Genomic DNA, 20,537 nt, shown 5'->3' with positions numbered 1-20,537 from the left:
TCCTAATATGGTAGCAACAGCAGATTCTGTCTGACTTCCAGAGGGCTCCTCTCAGCTCCTGGAATGCAGCAGGGAAAGAGTCTTGCCAACGAGGACAGTTGTTGCATTAATACTAATAAGGACCAGAAAATGGGTTTCCCTGCGTGTACTGAAATTCCTGCTTTTACTTCTGTCTAAATCACCACTTTCCCCTTACTTCATGGTAAGGCTACAAATTGTTTCCCATTTCCCAGCAGAATGGTCTTTCTTGGACACATCAGAAGGCCTGTTTTTCAAAAAGTTTAAAAAAGATCCACTTTGTCAGAATAAAGTTTTTTATATTAATATATGGCTCAAGAGTATGCTATCACAATATCAGTGGATTAATTATAGCCCAGAAGAATAGTATGTTATGAGAATTGAAAAGAGCTTAGGATTTCCTAGATTTTATTTTGTTCTTCTTGCCTATTTGATTTAACACTCAACTTTTCAGTGGTCTGAAATACCCACTGTTAATAAACTGTTGGTTTTTTTCCCCTTTAATAAAAGTTCTTCAGGTACTAGTCTTATCAAACTCACCAAATATAGAAAGGGCCTTTGTTGATGACATGCCAAAATCCAAAGGATTAAATCCCTCTACCAGGCAGGGTCTCTAAATGGTTAATGTGGAATTGGAAATTAATTTCATTCTGAATACAGAACAACAGTGTGCAGTGACATGACTTTGTGATAAGCATTTGTTAAAGCTAAATCCTCACTAAGCCCTGCAATTGTTTTCCTTTGTGCTAATGGCAAACTAACTGGAGGCACTCCCTCTCTCCCCCGCTTTCCTTCTCTCCTAAAAGTATCAGCAAAGCAGGTTTATTGTTTGCTAAATGTGCTTTGTTTGGTTTTTTTTAACTTAAAATCTCAGCTCTCCTTAATATGTTCTTTTCAACGTTTGTGACCTTCATTTTTAACAGGAGAATGTATTGTCTCTCTGAAAACCACAAGTTTAATGTCACTCCTTGCTGATTGCCATTTGTGGCATATACAGTAAACAGAAAGAATTTAAATTATTTCTTATTACTGCTGAATGAATAATTAGACTGTCTTTGTTCACAAGTAAAAGAAAAAAAATGGTCTGTTGTCACCTAGATACTGGCTAATGCAGAGAAATGTTCAATAGGAGTTTCCAGAGGAAAGCTGAAGCCTGGGACTCCAGGGGAGTTGATTGCTTCATCTTCATACTAGTGATTGTAAACAGGAACTAGGTGCCTGTGAAAACAGACCTATCTACAAATACTTGATACTTTTGAAAACCTATTCTTACTTTGGTGAACGCTGCTTGAAAAGAGTACTGTTTTGTGAGCTTTACTAAAATTATTTCTATTCTCTGTTATACACAATGAGTACTACCTTCACTTGGAAGTAGTGTCATTCACTTTTCCTTTGCTATGGTTTCTACTTATTGGTTGCAAATAAAAACAACAGTTTCCCTCCTCTAGCATCCTCCTCCTCATCTAGTAACCACAAACACTCAAGTTTGTCTTTTCAAATACTCCTTTCAATTCTGAAGAACCAAAAGGTTTCAGAAATTAATTTGTGATTTTTTGATTCCTGGGTTATTTGATTTTGTTACAGATCATGATCCACTGACTAGACTGCATCAAGATCTTGTTCAATGGAGTAGCAGGCAGAAATATGCTGAGCTGCCCAGATTCAATCTGGTTTGTCAATGAAGCACACTCCACCACTTTTGTACCAAATTGGCTATCTGCTGTAGAAATTTGTAGCAGGTATCTGAGCTGAAAACTATCATGTAGCCTTGGATTTCTGAAGGGTTGTGTCACGTTTGACTGACTTTTAAACTAAAGTGGTGTAGAGTCAGTGGAGAACATGTCAGTCAAATATCTATTTGTGCCATTAACTGACTGGGGCAATTTGAAGAAGAAAATTTGGGGCATGAGCTATTGGTCATGTTATAAATACTTCCATCTTTCACCTAATGGCACCATTTTTCAAGTTGTCTGTCCTCTTGTCTTATATCAGGACTAATGTTCTCAGCAGCAGAGTGTTCCTAATGCAGATGCTGTTAGCCTTGAATGCTTGTTCTTTTCCTTGAATTTTAGCTCTTAAATAACTCATGTTCTTGTGTCTTGTAACTTGTCTGGAGTTAAAAAACAAAGTATTTTGTTTGAGCAGTTTGCTCTCCCAAGGACTTCAGCACTTCCATGATTCTTTAGTAAACATAATCTCACTGTTACTCTTGTCTAAGTAAAAATTTGCCTTAAGTTTCAGGTCACTGCTTTTCATTTTGTGTAATCAACAGGAATGTGAGCAGGCGTGCAGCCTCTCAGCCCTTCCTCTGCAAGTACTCGAGTTAAAAAGCTGCCCTTCAGGCTTTTAAAACCTGGGGGGTTTGGGGATTCTAAAAAATAGATTTTCACTCAGCTGTCATGTTTGAAAAAGAGATATAATTTAGCTGAACTCAGTTGAAATTGCTGACAAATTTAACCTACCTTGTAACGTCTCACGATGGGATTGAGATGAAGACATTGCCCATCCCAATAAACTCTGATTTTGATCTCTTTTTCCTTACTGTGGTTAAATTCAATCCAAAACAAAACTGGTTTTCCCAACAATATTGGGAAACATGGTCCAGAATAGCCCTTTCTACTCCCTGAGCAGATGCAGTTCTTGCCTTGTAATGTTCCAGCAGTCTTCTCACCGCCAGGAAGCCCATCAGCTGAGCTTGTCCTTACCCATGGCTCTGAGCAGGGAATAAGGAAAGGTTTCTTGTGGCCTCTGTATTTTAAGAGGTGCAAAACACTAACTATATTGTGTGTTACCTTAGGTTTCATGTATGGGATGGGTGGTCTGTGTGTTGAGGGAGTAAAGACTTTGATCCTCTAAGCCATATTAAAATTAAGTGCCACAAATAGCCTGTATGAATTCCCAAAAACAGACACTGGATGTACTGGGAGGCAGGAATAGGAGGGGAAAGAGAGCTGTTGAGTATTTTCTCCAAGTAATACTGAATGCATATTTTGTAGGCTAAAAGCAAGACTACATTCATATACCTTCTTCCTTCCATTTACTTTTTTTTCTTGAAGCTCAAATCCAACAGAAAAATAATGAAAACAAAATGAGAACTAAGATTTATGTAAAATTCACTGGTAGAAAAAGACTGAGGACTGGATGCTGATGGAATCCCTTTGTACTCACAAATGAAATGTAGTTTGAAAGTCTTTATATGCTCTTAAAATAAATATCAACCTTGATAAAGCATAAAGAGGGTTGGTTTCTCAGCTGTGAAGAGTTCAGATCAGGCTGCTTTACTGGTAGATACTGGTACTGTAATGCTATTTTTTCTGTACCTTCTTTACTGCAGCATCCTGCAGAATTAGTTCTGTGCTATTTCTAGTTTAATAGAATAAAATAAAAAAAGACATTTCTCCTTCTCATTGTCTGGGAATGAAAGCTTACCTGGATGAGAGAAGCTGTTTATAAAGTAGCAGTGCTAGATTTTTGTTAAAAGCATCAGAATTATTTTGCAGTATACTGGCTTGTGTTTTTCTGGTGACTCATTTGTATGAGCTAAGGTAATTGGGTGTTTCCTACCCTTTCAATCATAGGTAGATAAAACTCCCTGCTGCTTTGCTTTTTTATTTTGTCTGTCCTCCCCTTCTCCCAACTCACCTAATGTTATTTTGACCTATGGGGTATGGATGGAATACAGGAACATAACTGGGTTTGCTGCATTTGAAGAAAATTTTCATGGTTAAACAGCATGATAGTTCAGTGATTTTGATCTGAGGCAGCCTTTATAACTGACTCTGCCTGGTTTTGTGTGTGTTGCTTTTAACCCTCTGTGGAAGAGTACACACATTACCCCTTAGCAGGGTTTATTTGCTTTTTTCCATGTAAAGACAATCACAATGCAGTAGTGCCATGCCGACATTCAGTCAAGCTATAAAACCTTTCTGTGGCAAGGTTGACTTGGAGAGTTGGGACTACAAATGTATATTTTTGCTACAGTAAATTTCTCTTCGCTCTTCTGCATGTTGTTGTTCCTTAGTCCATGTGTATTCCCCCTTCCCTCCTCCCCAGTTCGCTTGAGGACAGTCTTTTGAATCTCTCTAAGCCTCTATGTATTATCTTCTGGTATTTTCACTGCCATCAATTTAATAAATAAAAGTTTCTTTTTTGTTTTTTTCTCTACATCATCAAAAGGCATTACCTAAATTCTAACTCAGCAGTCTGCTGGAATTTGCTGCCTGAGGTATTGCCAGTTTGCTTTGGTTTCAGTCTGGATTCCTGTCCTGGAGAGTCTGCCTGTATCAGCAGCTCAAATTAATACCTTCCCACTATTCAGTATAAATACCTCCTTCATCTTAGCTGCTGTTGTATTCTTTCTACTTGTATACAAGCATGGTATTGCAATATGCATTTTTATTTCTTTATTTATTATCTAAGATTGCAGGTGCCCTTCTCCAGTATGTTAAAATTTTACAATGCTATGCTGTCTCTCCCCCTCCTCACTACATTCAAGCTTCATGAGCAGTCAGTTTGCAATTTGCACCCTTTTGGTACAAATACAGGGCAACAAAGTTTACTGCTTTGATGCATGTAGTTTCCATGTAATCACATTTGCAAGATACTTGGTTGAGTAGCTTTGCTTTTCCACAAGAGTATTCTGTGTTTACCCACAGAACTCAAGGTGCATTTTCCTGTTGGTTCAGCCCACATTTGTTGTGCTTTATAAAGCTATTTGTTTTGCCTGTGTGTAACTGCTGAAATGAACCCCCTGGATACAACAGATAGATCAGCTGTCCTTGCTCTGGCAGTAAACTTAATCAAAAGCTCATAAGCACTAATTTGTGCGGGTTTTAAATAAGAGTTTTGGCTTTTCTTATTTTTATTTCCTCCCATTTTCTGCTACTCTCCCCATCTGGCGCTGTAACGTTTGTTGTTATGTTCCAGTTGGAAGCACTGTGGGTGGAATTGCACACTCAAGAGCTGGCTGAATAGCCCTTAGGCCACTGTGAACATTTCTGTTTCCTCTGTCGGCTCTATGTGTTCTACAGCCTCAGTTTGGGATTCTTGGGTGAGGGAATCATCGGCTGGCTGTCAGTTTTACAGCACCTCCTTCTTCCCAAAACTCCCTGGTTCTCTGAATTCAGAACTGCAGTAGCAACTTGACATTCTTATAACTGCACACCACTGAAGAGTTGTTATTTTGAAACTGCTTTGCTACACTCTCCATTTAACTCTTTTCATTCTATGCAGGTTAATGTTGCTTTTAAGAATACCAACCCCTTTCTTCCCTACTATAAATGGATACCTGGACTCCATTATTCCTGTGAGAATCAGTCTAATATTATCGAACGTGAAATTAAAAATGTTTACATTTATAAATTACCCATCCTTACAGCATCTTCTTTTAAAAATGTTAGTGGATATATGTAATCCAAAGTCATACAACTTGTTACACTGCAACATATGAGCCCAAGGAGCCTGATGGCTTTGTGTGTGCGCCCTGGGTCTGGAGCCTCCCTCCATGGCACAGACAGACATGGGCAGGTGTGATAGGAGCTTTTTAGGGTTAAACTGTTCACAGCTCTCATGGCCATCCTGACAGCCCATCTGGACTGCATTCAGCTTCTCAACCCCATCCATGGCCAGTACCCTACTGGCTGGGTTGGGAGAGCCTCCACCTCTCAATTCTCAGCCCCCTTGGGGATTTAAAAGGGATTTTAAAATGTGTTTTGCTGGGTCAGGACTGACAGAGACACTGCACAGGAGCACAATACCTTTACAGTACAGTATATAGCAAATACCCTTTGTTACTCAGCACTTGTCTCAAGAAATGGCTACTCCTGAAGACTTGGCCCATAACATCAAGTAATCTGCAGCCTCATGGGGTTAAGGACAATGTGATGAGGGTAACAAAATATCAGCATTAGCTGAGGATTGGACATTATGTAGCAAATCAACTTGGAAAAAAAAAGAAAGAAAAGAAAGAAGAAAAAAATCCTATTTTTAAGGAAATCTGATTTTTAAAACCATACAAACCACATAATTTATATCAAAAGAACTCTTTCCAGTGTGAGAGTGTTTTCCAATATTTCTTTTTGCTGCTCCTTAAAAATAATGTCCTAACTTTAATTTGTTCATTTGTAGAGGAAGGTAGAACGCCCAACAGCTTGTGTCAGTGAATAGAAGCTATAATTTTTATGCAGTCAGAAGATACTTGTGCTTCTTCTTAGTCATTGTTTTCCCCCCTCTGGCTTTTCATTTATCTGAAAAAATGCTAGCTGAGAAAATCCAGTATCACTCTAAACTCATTATTTCAGTGATTTTTTTTTTAATCCGCTCTTATCCAAACATGAATAAACAGAAAAGGAAAAGTCAGGGGAAATTATCCATGGCCTGGATGCCACAGGCATCATGTAAATTGTCCCTCTCCCTCAGGAGGAAGGGTTTCCATGCCCACAGAGGGAGCATGTCCCATGGTTCTTGGGAAAAGTCAGCAAATTTGTGGGAACTCCCAGCAAAGTTCTTCCTGTTTTGCTTTGCTGTCAGAGCCCAGCTCTGGCCTGTGCTGCTGTTTCTCTCCAAAGGCACACAGGCATTGCTGGTGCTGCCAGCCTCCATCCCAGATACAGGCTCTATAGAAAGTAAGGTTCTTTGCTGGATTAAATGTTCTCCCCACTGCCTGCCAAGATAACTTCATCTGAAGCCTGTTTGCACAGAAGGAGAACAGGCTATGGGTGCTCCAGCTCTGGTCTAAGCCTCTGGATTGGTCTTTCCTGGGATTTCCACTGCGCTGATGTGCTGCAGCATGAGAGTGGCTCTTTAGCCTGGAGCTCGCAATGCACCCAGCACGTCACCTCTGTCCCACCTGCATCTGCACAGCTCTTTGCTAAGCTGCATTGCCAAACCTCATTTTCTCTACTTCTTGAATCGATTTTCAAGCTCTTCATGAATTCATTCTGCTTCCTGGAATGGAAACTCCACTGTCTGTTGACACTCTTGCTCTAAATGTCAGTGATGTTGAGCTTTGGCATGGAATGCACATAAATTTTCTTCTGATGGGAAAAAGCACGTGCTAATGAGCAGTCAGTTATCCTGAACAGTTTGAAGACAAAAATACAGCTGGAGGCAGTTCTGGGACTGTATTTCTTCACCATTTCTGCATTTTAGTTGAGAACATCTTATTACAGTGTTTTGTCATATGAAACTTATCAGCTGTATCTATGAGTAGTTTGTTCTGGCTCAAGTTTTTTTCCTGTTAATCATGGTAAGCTTTTTCAAGTCTTGTAGAGAGCTTTCTCTGATCTCTTTGCACAGACCTACATGGGATTTTTTTTCTTTAAACATTAAGCTCCCCTGCCCACAGCCTCAGGACTGTAACTGCACACATAATCAATTCCAGTGTTATCCCTGTGGCATTTTTCAAATTTATCAGCTTCTAGAGGCTTTACTTTTCATATTTTGATTAGGTTGCAAAAACCTTTGTTTTTAAAAGGATGGGCACTGTCCTTCTGTTTGCATTCAGAATAAGCCATTGTAGTAAAACCATTCCAACCTGACTATGATGTTGATACATTTTTTTCTGAAGGTCCATAGAAATGGAAATAGTGTGCTGAATTCTCTCCTACCTATGTGGAAAAATATTTTTTCTACTTACTCCTGCAATATTTTTCATCTTAAAAACCAGTGAAAAACATTCATGTTTCTGTTCTAGCTTTTCGTGATATACTGGTTTTTTGCCACAACTTTCTTCTTTTGAGCTGTAGTACTTTTTCCTTGTAAAGTTTGCTTTTCTAAAATCTCTTAGCCAACTGAGTGCCTCTTGTCTACAACATGTCTGTAACTAGTCATTATTTTGATAGTTCCAGTTGTGTGTATATATATGCCTCATGGGCCAGGTTACTGTAGAAATCTTGATATTGCATACCGTGTCCATTGCTTTTGAAATAATGTATTGGCATCTTACTGCAAACTTCAGGAAAATAAAATGTGTCAGCTGGTCCCCTTGTGCTTTATAAGCAGTTCAGCTAGCCTCCATTGAGACATTACTGTGAGATCCACAATGCACAATTAGTTGTGAATTGTACATCTTTTTAGCATTCCTGGGTAGACTGCTAATGAGGAAATAAATAGCACAATTTTATTTAGTCCCACACACTGGTTAAAATGGATTATTAAGCAGCAAACAAAGCTATTTTGTCTCCTTCAGCAGAGGGACATCTGGGTGCAACATTTTTTCTTCCAGATAGATGTGTGTGGTCCATCCAGAGATACCTGTGGATGCAATGTGGTTCTAGATCCATGTTTACTTGAAAACAATCAAACTGGTTAAAAATACAGTGATGTTTGCCCATGGAGAGAAATTAATATTCTGGGGTGCAATCTATTTAACTAAAGATAGATATTTACTCTGGAATGAGATAACTATTCAGGGTACATAAAGAAAAGTGCTTATTTTCATTGGCATTGCCCTTTGTGGCCAGGCTAGGCATTTAACAGGCAATTTATCTTTTCAGGGCTGTAATATCAGTTCTGTCATCCTTACTGATCTCAGTTCTTCAGTGAGACTATTTACATGTTAAATATTACTCAGTATGACTAATGGGGCCAGCACTGAGGTTATGTTGCAAGTAGAGAGGAGAGACGTTTCTATTAGCACTAAAACTTATCTCACAAAAATCACTGGAGACTGGCACTTCCCAGAGGTTCTGCTTTCTTTTGATTATCATCCCTCCTTCCAGTAATTGATTCCAAGCAGTTCAGCTTCTGTTATTTAGTGGAAGAGAATCTGTCTTTTTCAGAGATTTATTCATGAAGTCACAAGAAGGTCTATGCTTAGGTATCAGGTTTTGTGTGTAGACTGCAAGCAAATAGATTACTGGGGAGTTGAGGGAGTTAACACTGTGGAACATGAGAGACTATAACTGAAGATAGTGCAGTGGTGGAGGGGCTCATGTATAGGACACAGAAGAATGTGGAGAGGGGAGGATTAGTTAGTATCAGGATACTTCAAAAACAAGGAAGTGGATATACCATCTAATGAGAATAAACTCAGCCAAAATCTCTAATGGCCCACTTAGTTGAGCTGGACACCCTGATTTTAAATGTTTGATGAGTAAACTTATATAATGCTTCACTGTGAAACAAGAGAAGAAGGAGCACTGTTTCAGTTAAGTGATAGGTTTCTGTTTGGATTAGCATGACAGTTTTACCCTCGGATGAAAAAAATATTGGATAATTTTATCATGTTACACCTCATTCTGTGCTCCATTTGGTACCTCTGACACCCAGTTCTGCACTACAGTGGCACCACTGGGTCTTTCCTACTAAAAACTGGCATTTGACTGAGCCTAATTCAAATCCCCAGACTGACAAACAGAAGAGACCAATCAGAAACATATCTTGTGGGTCTTGTCCCATGGCTGTGAGTTGCCTAGGTCAGGTTTTGCTCTAGTACAAGCATGAAGATAGAAATTATAGAAAGGCAGTAGAAGCAATCATTTAAAGGGAATGTATTCATAGATGTACAAGCATTCATATACATTGATTTCTAGTTTAAAAATATTCTTCTCAAAAATGTGGATTTTATCATCAATGTAGGAATATTTCTGCATCCCTTTATAAATCTTACTGTACAGTTCCTTAGGGACATATGAATCATCATCAAACCTGTGTATATTGTCTGTGCAGAGGCACAGATCAGAAAAGAATTGGCTTATATCACCTGCATTTATTTTAATAAATTATTCCAGTCTAACACCTTAATAATAATATATTACTGTACTGTTTAGTCTTCCAGTCTAGTAACTCAAAATATATTTTTACAGCATTTTGCCTCATTCTTATTTCTTAACACTCTACCACTGACTCATTGACTAGTAAACTTTTTTGGTATATATTATGTATACCTAAACCATCATTTTGAACTTAGCACAATTTTGCATTCTGGATGAAGCCTCAGGGAAAGTGATGAGCTTTTCTCAAGTGCCAACTAATGTTGAAGAAGTCCAGATTCGCCTCCTTTTCCTTTTGAAAACACTGTGTGCGGTGATGTTGAACTCAGTATTAAAAAATAAATAGACCTCTGTTGGGTTTTTACTAGCCTTTTGCTCTTCACATGATACAGTAATTTCACGAATACAAGCCGCACCAATTTGACCAAAATTTTGGTGGAAACCCGGAAGTGCGGCTAATATTCCGGGGCGGCTAATCTATTAACAAAATTCTAAAAGCTGCCAACACGGAAGTGAGAGCCCGCGGCAGCCCCAAGCCAAGCTGGAGCCCGGCCGGCCCCGGCAGAGGTGGGAAAGCCTGGCAGAGGCGGGGCCAGCAGTGTCGGGGGCGGGCGGCAGAGCCTGAGCCAGCAGGGCGGGGGAGCCCGGGAGAACTGGGGCTAGCAGCGCAGGGGAGCATGGCAGAAGCAGGAAGGCCGGCGGGTGGGGCTGCCTGGCAGTGGGGGAAGCCCAGCATAATCGGGGCCAGCAGCGTGGGGGAGCCCGGCGGTGCGGGGGCCTGCAGTGCCGGCCAGGGCGAGGAAACGCGGCGGCGGTGCAGACGGGAGGGGGCGGCCGGCGAGCCTGGTGGCGGCGGCGGCAGCCCTGCCGGCGGGGCGAGCGAAAGCGGCGCTCGCGAAAGCGCCGCCGCGAGCCGCGAGCCGCGAACCGCGAGCCGCGAACCGCGAGCCGCGAAAGCGCCGCCGCGAACCGCGAGCCGCGAACCGCGAGCCGCGAAAGCGCCGCCGCGAACCGCGAGCCGCGAAAGCGCCGCCGCGAGCCGCGAACCGCGAGCCGCGAACCGCGAGCCGCGAACCGCGAGCCGCGAGCCGCGAACCGCGAGCCGCGAAAGCGCCGCCGCGAGCCGCGAAAGCGGCGCGGGGCGGGCGCGGCGCTCGCGAGGCACGGCGCGGGGCGAGCGAAAGCGGCAGCGGGGCGGGCGGCGAGCCCGGCGGTGGCAGCCCTGCCAGCCGGGCGAGCGAACGCGGCAGCGGGGCGGTGCTGACGGGAGAGGGGGGCCAGCGAGCCCGGCGGCGGCGGCAGCACCACCCGGCCTGCCCCGCCGAGCCGTGGCGCTGAGCTGGGCCACCCGGCCCCGTCGGCAACCATGAGCGGGCCGAGCCTGCCTGGCCCCGCCCCGAGCCAGTAAAGCCCGCTATGCCGCGATCCTGTTACTAATTGGCCAATTTGTGAAAGCTGCGCACGGATTCTCGCGACGAACGAAAGTGCGGCTAATATTCGGGGTGCGGCTTATCTATTGACAAAGACAGCAACATTGTCGAGGCACCGGGGGTGCGGCTTATAATCCGTGCGGCTTGTATTCGTGAAACTACTGTACTCATAATTCATATATTGTGCAGCCACAAGGAACCCTTACAATCCCTTGCCTGGAGCAGACCTACCCAGATTTAATTTCTGTTTGAACTTTGAGTCTTTTGAGGGAGAGGGAGTCTTAACCCTCTGTAACAGAGAGTTCACCGCTGGAGAAGGTACTCCAACTGTTTCAGTCTTACTACTGAAATATGTGCCTACTCCTAAATTAGAATTTCTCTAATTCTTTTTCACAGCCATAGGATCTTTTTTATACCTTTGTCTGCTGTCTTGAAGAATCTACTACCAAAAATTAGGCTTCCTTCAGAGGAACTGTAGACTGTGATCAAGTGACTCCAGTAGCTTAACTGTCGTGACACCCAGGTCTTCCACAGAAAGGCATATTTTGACTGTAGAAGAGTGCAATTACTCTTCTAAAACTTAATTTCATGCAGAATCGTAAAGCATGGTTTGCTCATATTAAACACAGTGTTCATTTGTCCTTCTTCTGTAGCCCCAGCCTTTTCTCAGGAGGGAAAGGATAAGCCCTCTCCTTTGATAGTTTGCATTTTTCAGGCTGCCTTATTTATGCTGGAGGTGACTTATGTCTGGCAGGCATTTTGTACAGTTCCTACCAGCTCACTCAAGGGAAGCTCACCTTGATCTACATCACAGTTCAGCTGCCTAAAGCCAAAGAGGCACCTACCCCAGTTTTGGTGACAATACCATAAAGGTTGTCAAAAACTATGAGCTTGAGATGCCTCAAATGTTGCTTCATGGTAAACCTAAACAGAAAAACAGCTGAACTTAGTGAGGATACTGCTAATTACCAGCTCCATGGAAGAATGTTAGTTCACTCTCCAGACAGCCACATGGCTCTTGTAATGAATTAAGGACTCATAGTGCTATTCTTCTAAGCAGGCAAAACTTCCATTGAAATTATCATCACTGAGATACCTCATCAGCGCTGTAATGTCCAGGAAAGTTTTGCTCACACAAGGAATACCTGATTAGGTACCAAATGAGTTCTGTTCCTTTGCCACCAGAAGTTGTTTGAAATGACAGTGGGAATTGAATAGAGAGTGGCAAAGCCCATGTGTAATTTATACCAGCACCGTGGTCCCCATGGGCTCTGGCTGTGTGCAGCACTGAGGCAGAGGGCTGGTATTGAAGAGACACAGTCCTTTCCTGCCAGGCAGGGCTGGACCCTGCTGGACCCTGTCAGTCACAGCTCACCAGGGAGGTCAGAGAACAGGAAAACCATGTGCAGCACCTGCCCAAGGAGTGATAGAAATAGTTGCCAGGTGGTTGTAGAGCATCCAGCCATGCCAGCTCTGTATCTGCTGTGTGCATTTGGCAGCCCTCACCAGTCTTGGAAAAACAACCCCACAAACATTGCTAAGAAATGCTTGTAGGATGGTTAATAAGCTGTGGAATAAAGTTAGGTGGAATTTACTCCGCCTTTAATGATGTTAATAAATACTTTGTACCTTTACCCATCAGGAATACTTCACAATTGTACTGGAGTTTTTCTATAGTAGAAATTAAGAACTTGTTTAAATGCAACTGTAAATGTTGTCTGTTGGGTTTTTTTTAATCTACTCTTACATGTATGGGAATAAAATTTGTAGAAAACACACTGAACTCTCCTTCTTAGCTCTACCTCTTCTCTTGATTGCTTAGATCCCTATGTGAAAATCCATCTGATGCAGAATGGTAAGAGGCTGAAGAAGAAAAAGACTACAATTAAAAAGAACACTCTGAATCCCTACTACAACGAGTCTTTCAGCTTTGAAGTACCATTCGAGCAAATTCAGGTAATGTCAAACAGTGTTTTGTCTTTCCTCTGCATTCCATCTCTCAGCCCTTATAAATATTTAACAGGAATCTTGTTAATTATCACATGTGCATGCCTTCATTAGCACCTAGGTGCCAGCCCTGTGCTACATTAGATGAGTGTGACTGCTTCAAGAGGGAAATGATAAAATGTGAAGTACTTAGGAAGCTTTGATTCATCACTGAGAAATGGATAACTGACATTTTCTGTTAACAGAAATGGATTTAGGGAAAAAAATCCACAGGGAACGTGTAGAGGAATGTGCCAGCAAAAAGGTATAGGGATAAAAGAAAAGCCATATGTAACATTTTTTCCCTAAATTAATAAAAATAATAAATTGGCATTATCAGATAAATTTGTCTTCCTTATGCATTTATTTGCCCTGGTTTTTGAAAGCACTGCAGCACCCCTTTAAAGTAAAACACCTAAATCATACACAGCTTTTTTTTCAGTTATTTACTACACTTGGAAAATTTTTCAGTGATTCCTATATCCCTTGGGAAAAGGCATTTGAGAATCTGAGAGGTCAGTACTGCAGTACCTGTTCAGGGATTCAGTTGCCTGTCTTTGAGCTACTGGGAGGCAAACAGTCTCTCATGAGAGAGAATTAACTTCTTTTGATGTTAACTGTCTTTTATCTCAAGAGAGAAGCTTTTGTGAACCGTCTCAGGAGGCATGTGTGAAAAGAACTGCATGCTGGCTTCCTCCCTGGCCATGGAGCCCCAGGACTGTGGAGATGTTAAGCAATACAACAGCTTTTTTGGGTGGAGCTGTGTGGGGAAGGTGTCCTTTCAGTTTAAATGACCATAATTTAAAACATCTAGGAATACGTTCTTCTGTAGATTGTGAGAGCAGTCATGGTATAAATTAGGTACCATGCTTTTAAATTTTTAGTTTTAAAGTTGTAATGTTTGAATTGCTTGGACAAAACACGGAGTCTCCTCTTCATTAGATGAGGGCATGGTATGGGTTTTCGAATTGTGTCTTGGATTTTGATAGCAACTGAGCTGGAGAGAAGCCCAGGAGCCAAGGCCTACCTTTCAAGTAAAACTGTGTGCTTGCATTTTATTGAACTTGGTACTAACAAAGATAATAAAACCAGACAAGGTGAAGCATGGACACAGTGACTTGGATGCATGACTAGTTCATTTAGAATTTCTTTGTGTCCTGCAGCCTGTACAGGTAGGTGTCTGTGGATTCTAGGAATCAAGAAGTGAAAAATTCAGTGGGGGCTAATCTCCCTTGATTTTAATGAAAGCTGCTCTGTGTGCTTGTGAAAGATTTCATAACAGGGATCAAAGACCCAAAAGCAAAAGGAGATTAATCAAACCAAGTGGCAGTTTAGGCAATGAGTATCTTGATTTCCAAACAGGGACAGGATTAAGGAGCTGGAATTGTTGCCTCCAAATTACCCTATCAAAGCTTTGGCGTGGTTAGGTGCATTCTTGGTACTTGACCATTTTGCTTTCTAATTAATTCTAAGTCATTTTTGAGGTGGATATATTATTGTGGTTCAGAGGTTTAAACTTTTTGCCTTTTTTTTTTTATAAGTTTATTAGAATGACTTTTTAACTATCTACTTGACTATATAGTCCCAATTTTAAATCTGCAATTATGGACTTTAGTCATTTGCCAATGTATTTTGAGTTAGTTGTAAAAAACTATATTTAGAAGATACTTCATCATGGATACTGAAGTGATTTCATTAGAAAAACACGTTTTAAATGTTTAGACTTAATATCGTAGGAATTACTGTCTTATGTGCTATTCATATAAAAGTCATTAAGCAAACTTTCACTGTCAGAAAATAATGGTAATACAAGTTTCTTGATTGTTGGAGAATGGAGAGAGGTCATGGAAGGAAAGCAGGTCGACAGCAGTACACCTGTGTAATTTTAAAGGAGCCAAATAATACCATTTTCAACAATTTCACAGTGACTATGGGCTCTGGCTCTTCAGAGAAGGAAAGTGATGTCTTCAAGGGTAATGGGAGAGCACCATGGGGAAGTCAAATCCTGTTCCTACCAGGCACGTGTATTGCCACATGCAAAACAGACAGCCTTTGTAGGCAGCAGTGTCTCCAGGCGCTCTCAGTCCAAAGGGCTTAATCACACCATGGAAACTGCTAATCCAAGTGTTTATTAGGAGAGGCAGGGCTTTCTACTAACACCTCTTGGGTTTTGCTATGCAGCTGCTCCTTTAATATGTGGTACAAAGGCAAGGAGATGCTCACATTTCTCTGTAGGTTTAGTCCAGAGATCATGAGGGGAGAACCATCTCCAAGTTAATTATCCGAGCTGGCTGTTATTACATCTTTGTAGAGCAAGGAAAAGGGTCCTTCATTTACAGTGCTCATTTTTGTCTTATGATTAACATTTTTTTTAAAAATTCAGTAATAACTATTCCCAAGCTTCTAAGTAGAGTAGGCAAGCATTTTTTTGTAGTGCAAAAAAAAATTAGTCTCATGCTTACTTTTTATATCTGTGAGTATAACATGCATCTAAAACATAAGTGTTCGTTTGGGGAGGTACCATTAAAAGTGAGTGTATTGCAAACAGCAGCACTGAAACGTAATTCTGGCACATAGAAATACTTGCTTCAGAATATTGCCTTTTATTATGAGTACTCTGGAGAGGGAAAATCTTGAGTCTGATGTATACTTTTGTCATCAGCAGCCATATCAATACTTCAGTGCCTGTTGGAATCATCTCTTTCTCTGGCTCAGTGAACTGTACAATACTGTAAGGAAATGGACTTTATAAAATAAACCTTATGACCCTGGTCTTGCTACTTTTAAAAGATAATCCTGTTGCAAACCCTGAAATTAAACATTCTAGTAAGAGAGCCGGATTGTAGATATATTTAAAACTTTAACTTTAAAAACCTAATCCTAGGGAATAGAAGATTTTTTTGGAAATGTGTTTCAGGACATTTCTTCCTTCTATTCAGGAAGCTGACACTGAAATCAGGAAAAGAACTGTATGTTCATTGTTAAAAATAAATCTCAATAAGGAGAAGTGTTTACAATTTAGTAAAATCAGCCCAAGACTGTGAAAGTCTTAGGTGGTGTTGGGGAACCACTCCACTGAAGGAATAGCTGTTTATGCTCTTTTGACAAATGTTAAAGACCTGAAAGAGAGGAATTGTGTGTTTGTGCACGCAACTACAAATATAAATGCATGGAAAATTGTCTATGAGCTGTGACAGATGTGCTGACAGAGACCATGTGGGACTTGTTTAACCCTGTTTACCAGAGGTCACCATTCCTATAGAATGCCATTCCAGCATCAGCTCAGTCATAGTCTGTGCTGGTGTGTCAGAGCCTAGAGACCCCAGGGGTTTATGCCTCCATTACAACTCCCTTAAGCAACCAGCCTGTTTTCTAGATTTCTCTGTAAATACACAGAATGTACACAGTATACACACACAACCATGTGTGTGCATAGAGATGAGAACACGTGTGTGTGTGTGTGTGTATGTGTGTGTATAGTAACCATAAGGGCTGTCTTCTGAATTTATCTGAAAATACCTGACTAGCATACTGGATGGATGAGTAAGAGTTGCTTAGAAGTAGAAAAGTGACTAGCAGAGTAGAGTACAGCATTGCAGACATAGAGCCATTTCTGAACTTTAGTTGTTAACTTATTTACTTAAAAAATAAGGGTGTGTAAAATTGCACAACTTTTGAATTAACGTACCTGTAAATTATTAATCCGTTAAAAGAAAAACAAATCAACCTTGATTTCCATATGAAGCTATTCAATGCAAGGGGGTAAGTTTCAAGCTATCAGGGAGGTTGTAAACCTGCTTTTATTTGGAAGGCTCACAAGAGGTAAAAACAAAAGTTTGAATTTGCTTCTCATTAGAGGAATCTACTCCAGCTGTCACACGCTTCCCCTTACTGTCGTGCTCACTGCCCCTTCTGTGTCTCATTACAGAAAGTGCAAATTGTTGTGACTGTTTTGGACTATGACAAGATTGGCAAGAACGATGCCATCGGGAAAGTCTTTGTGGGCTACAACAGCACCGGCGCGGAGCTGCGGCACTGGTCAGACATGCTGGCCAACCCCCGGCGGCCCATTGCACAGTGGCACACCCTACAGCCCGAGGAGGAGGTAGATGCCATGCTGGCAGTCAAGAAGTAAATTAAATTCAGTTAAGTTAAATTATGAAGAAGAAAAAGAAGAAGAAGAAGCCTTTCTGCATTTGCCCACATAGTGCTCTTTAGCCAGTATCTGTAAATACCTCAGTAATATGGGTCCTTTCATTTCCAGCCATGTGTTCCTGACACAGATCAGTTGTACTCTAAAATTCCCATTTTAATTTGCACAAATTTAAATGTAGAGAGCCTTTTAAAGGCGCTTCATTTTACCACTGCCCGCCCCAGATCTACTCTTCTTTTAAGCAATATGATGTGTAGATAGAGCATGACAGAAATTATTTATTGTATCACACAGTTGTATATATACACCAGTATGCTGAGAATTTATTTCTAGTTTGTGTATTTGTATGTTGTAAGCGTTTCCTAATCTGTGTATATCTAGATGTTTTTAATAAGATGTTCTATTTTAAATTATGTAAATTGACTGAGATATAGGAGAGCTGATACTATATTATAGGATAACTATTGTATCGTCTGCATTCCAGAAAAAAAAATATCCAACTTGTAAGGCACTAGTAGTGTTACACTGACATCTTAAAGGACAACTTAAATCTGAGCTTTCAACTGGACCATCCTAATAACACTTCATGTCCACAGTGAATCTTGGAGGGGCACATCCAATTGGGTAGACTTCTTTCACAGGCAACTTAGCATGATTGGAGCAGTTCCATGGTTGACTTCATGGAGATGTAGCCAGAAGCCAGGATATAATTTTTTGTATATATTCCAAAGCAAACACGTAATAGACTGAAATGGCTTTAGATTGAAAGTTGAGGAAGCAGTTCCACAGGAGGCAACAGTTTCATCTAACATACGAAGACAGACCACTGCAGAAGTTGTACAGGGAGGGGGAAGAGGGAGATGCAGCAGTAGTAAAATGCTGCCAGGAAAACAAGAGTAGCTCTCCATTATCACCTTTATACAAAATTTGCATACTGTGAATTCCATCCACAATTTCACATTATAATGAGTTTGCACATTAGACTTTGTAACAAAATATTTTATGATACTAACTCAGATTAGAAGGAATGCAGAATATTTTTTAGACACAGCTGTGTGAGTTTATTATACAAAATAGTTTCATGGTAAACAGACAGTATTGTAATCCCATCAGAAGATGACAAAATTTAGCCATAGTTCTAAATGCACTTCAAAGTAAGCCAAAAGAGAACAGCTAGTGACCTTTTATATACTATTTATACTTAAGTTTTAATTTGTCCTTTAAAAAAAAGTGAAAACAAAGAACAAGTTCTAGAAAACTGAAGCAACCTCTTCTGTATACTAGATGCTCGTTTCAGGAGGAGTTTTTAAATGTTTTAAATGTTATTATGTAGTAAATGGCACTATTATGAAGCTATTAGTCATTCCATAAGAGTCTTGAAAGACTGCTCTGTGTATCACTGTGACTGCCGTGTGTGCTTAGAAATGTAGTTTTCTCAGTGGATAGCAATCAATTTATTCCGTAGTGATATTGTAATAATACTGCCATTCCCTTCTACTGCACTGCCGAAGGAACGCATAGCACAAGCAGTTCCAGTTGTTACGGACCAATGTAGAACTGGAGAGCTATGCAGGGGACAAGGATGCTCTAGTGAATGGGTTGACCACGCAGCATTTTGTCAAGCCCTGTGCAATAGTCTACATTTCCAAGCGCCCTCGCCCCTGCTGCTTTCCCGTAGAGTCATCTTACAGCTCCCCAGCATGGCACCTCCGCTGTACCATCTCATCAAGTCATTCAGGGCATCACCTCTAGCTCATGTACCGTCCTTGGAGGCCCCTCGCTTATCTTTCCAAGCTGTGAATATATTTATAATGCTTTGAAGAGTTCATTGTTTTCAGCAATGCAAACTACCCTAGAAATGTGGAAATGCTATTGCTTTTGGAGGGAGGCATAAGAATTAACCATTAATGTTACCAGTCTTCTGTGTCTAACAAAGATGAATGTAATCAGAGAACTGTGCACTGCAAACTAAACTCCACAGCCTCCCTCAAGGCTCTGCTTCTGGGAGAACTGTGGCAGTCAGGGAGGTCGGTGTAGGGATGGCCAAGCACCCCTGTTTTTCAGTACTTTGAGGGTAAAAGCAGCAGCAGATACTGGGAGGAGAATAAAAACCTGCATTTCTCCCCACCTCCAAAAGTGAGAATAGCAAGATCCATTTTCTTTCTTTTTTACATGAAACATAGAAAAAACACAAGTGAGAAATTTTCTGATAGAAACAGGCACATACATGCAAAGCATCAGGCTGGAATATTTTAAAATCTTATTCTTAAGGACCAAACCCCACCAAAGAGAAGTAGACAGTCAGCTTTCCAGCCTAAGAGCTTCATGGTCTCCAGCTTTCAGTTATTCATCCAGGATAGCTGCAGGTTCAAAGTGCCAGGACTGACTTACTGTGTTAAGATATTCTTAATGCTTTCTCTTCCTACACTGCCAGACTGAACGTCACCCTAGAACTGGTTTGTAAGGTACAATGATTCTCAGAGACTGAACCTGCCATGTGACCAAGATGACATTTTTCATCCTCAAAGAAGCCACATGTACCTTTCTGACAAAGCTGTGTGAAGTATTAGAATCTGATGCTGTAGAAAGATCCTAGTTGCCTTTGTGTATATTTACTGCCTGCTTGAGTGTTTCTCTGTGTGGGTTTTCTCTGTATCTTGTAGAAATGTTTGGGGTGTTTTATCCTGCCATATCGCTCGTGGCCCGCGAGCTGACAACTTTAGCCGTATTTTACCTTCATTTTTGATGAGGTGGTTTATATTTTGTTTCACTTTGTGTAGTGACTCCCCACAGTAGAGTTTTCCAATTGTCGTTAAAATAACATACATATTACACAGATATTCAATAAAAATGTTTTATTTCCTGTTGATGTTCTGGCATTTCTCTTTTCATCTGAAATTTTGAAAAGACATTTCACTCCAGGACTTTCACACAATCACATACTTTGAAGTGTCACAAGTGAAATAGCACAGCACGTTTCGAGGGGCTGTGAAAAGCTGCTTTCATCAGTAAGACAGTCACAGCCAGCAGCGCTACAGTAGACAAATTCTCCACCTCTGTTGCAGATGAAGCACTATTACCTTGTTTACCCAGGAGTCTGATTATTTGCCTCAAAAAACATCATCCTCTATCAAAACATGACCATGACAAAAACTCCCAAGTAGTTGCCTACTCATCAGTATTCTTCCAGACAATTGCAATAAAACTGTGGTTGAAGTTTTCATTTGGAGAGAGATG

At 40.9% G+C, this 20,537-nt stretch overlaps 1 protein-coding gene across 3 annotated transcripts in view; it reads left to right on the top strand.

The window, feature by feature from the left end:
- SYT1 (synaptotagmin 1) overlaps nt 1-20,169 on the top strand; it is a 337,000-nt gene extending 316,831 nt beyond the window's left edge. For all 3 annotated transcript variants that reach the window (XM_033057399.1, XM_033057397.2, XM_033057398.1), the window contains 2 exons: nt 12,984-13,117; nt 17,076-20,169. In XM_033057399.1, the coding sequence (XP_032913290.1) occupies nt 12,984-13,117; nt 17,076-17,282 (341 nt within the window). In that variant the 3' untranslated portion in view covers nt 17,283-20,169. The remainder of the gene's footprint in view (nt 1-12,983; nt 13,118-17,075) is intronic.
- Nucleotides 20,170-20,537: the final 368 nt, after the last annotated feature.

The sequence above is a fragment of the Catharus ustulatus genome, chromosome 4 (assembly GCF_009819885.2).
Source record: "Catharus ustulatus isolate bCatUst1 chromosome 4, bCatUst1.pri.v2, whole genome shotgun sequence".
NCBI lineage: Eukaryota > Metazoa > Chordata > Aves > Passeriformes > Turdidae > Catharus > Catharus ustulatus.
Note: the sequence above shows the minus strand (reverse complement) of the source record. Positions and strands in the feature narration are given on the sequence as shown.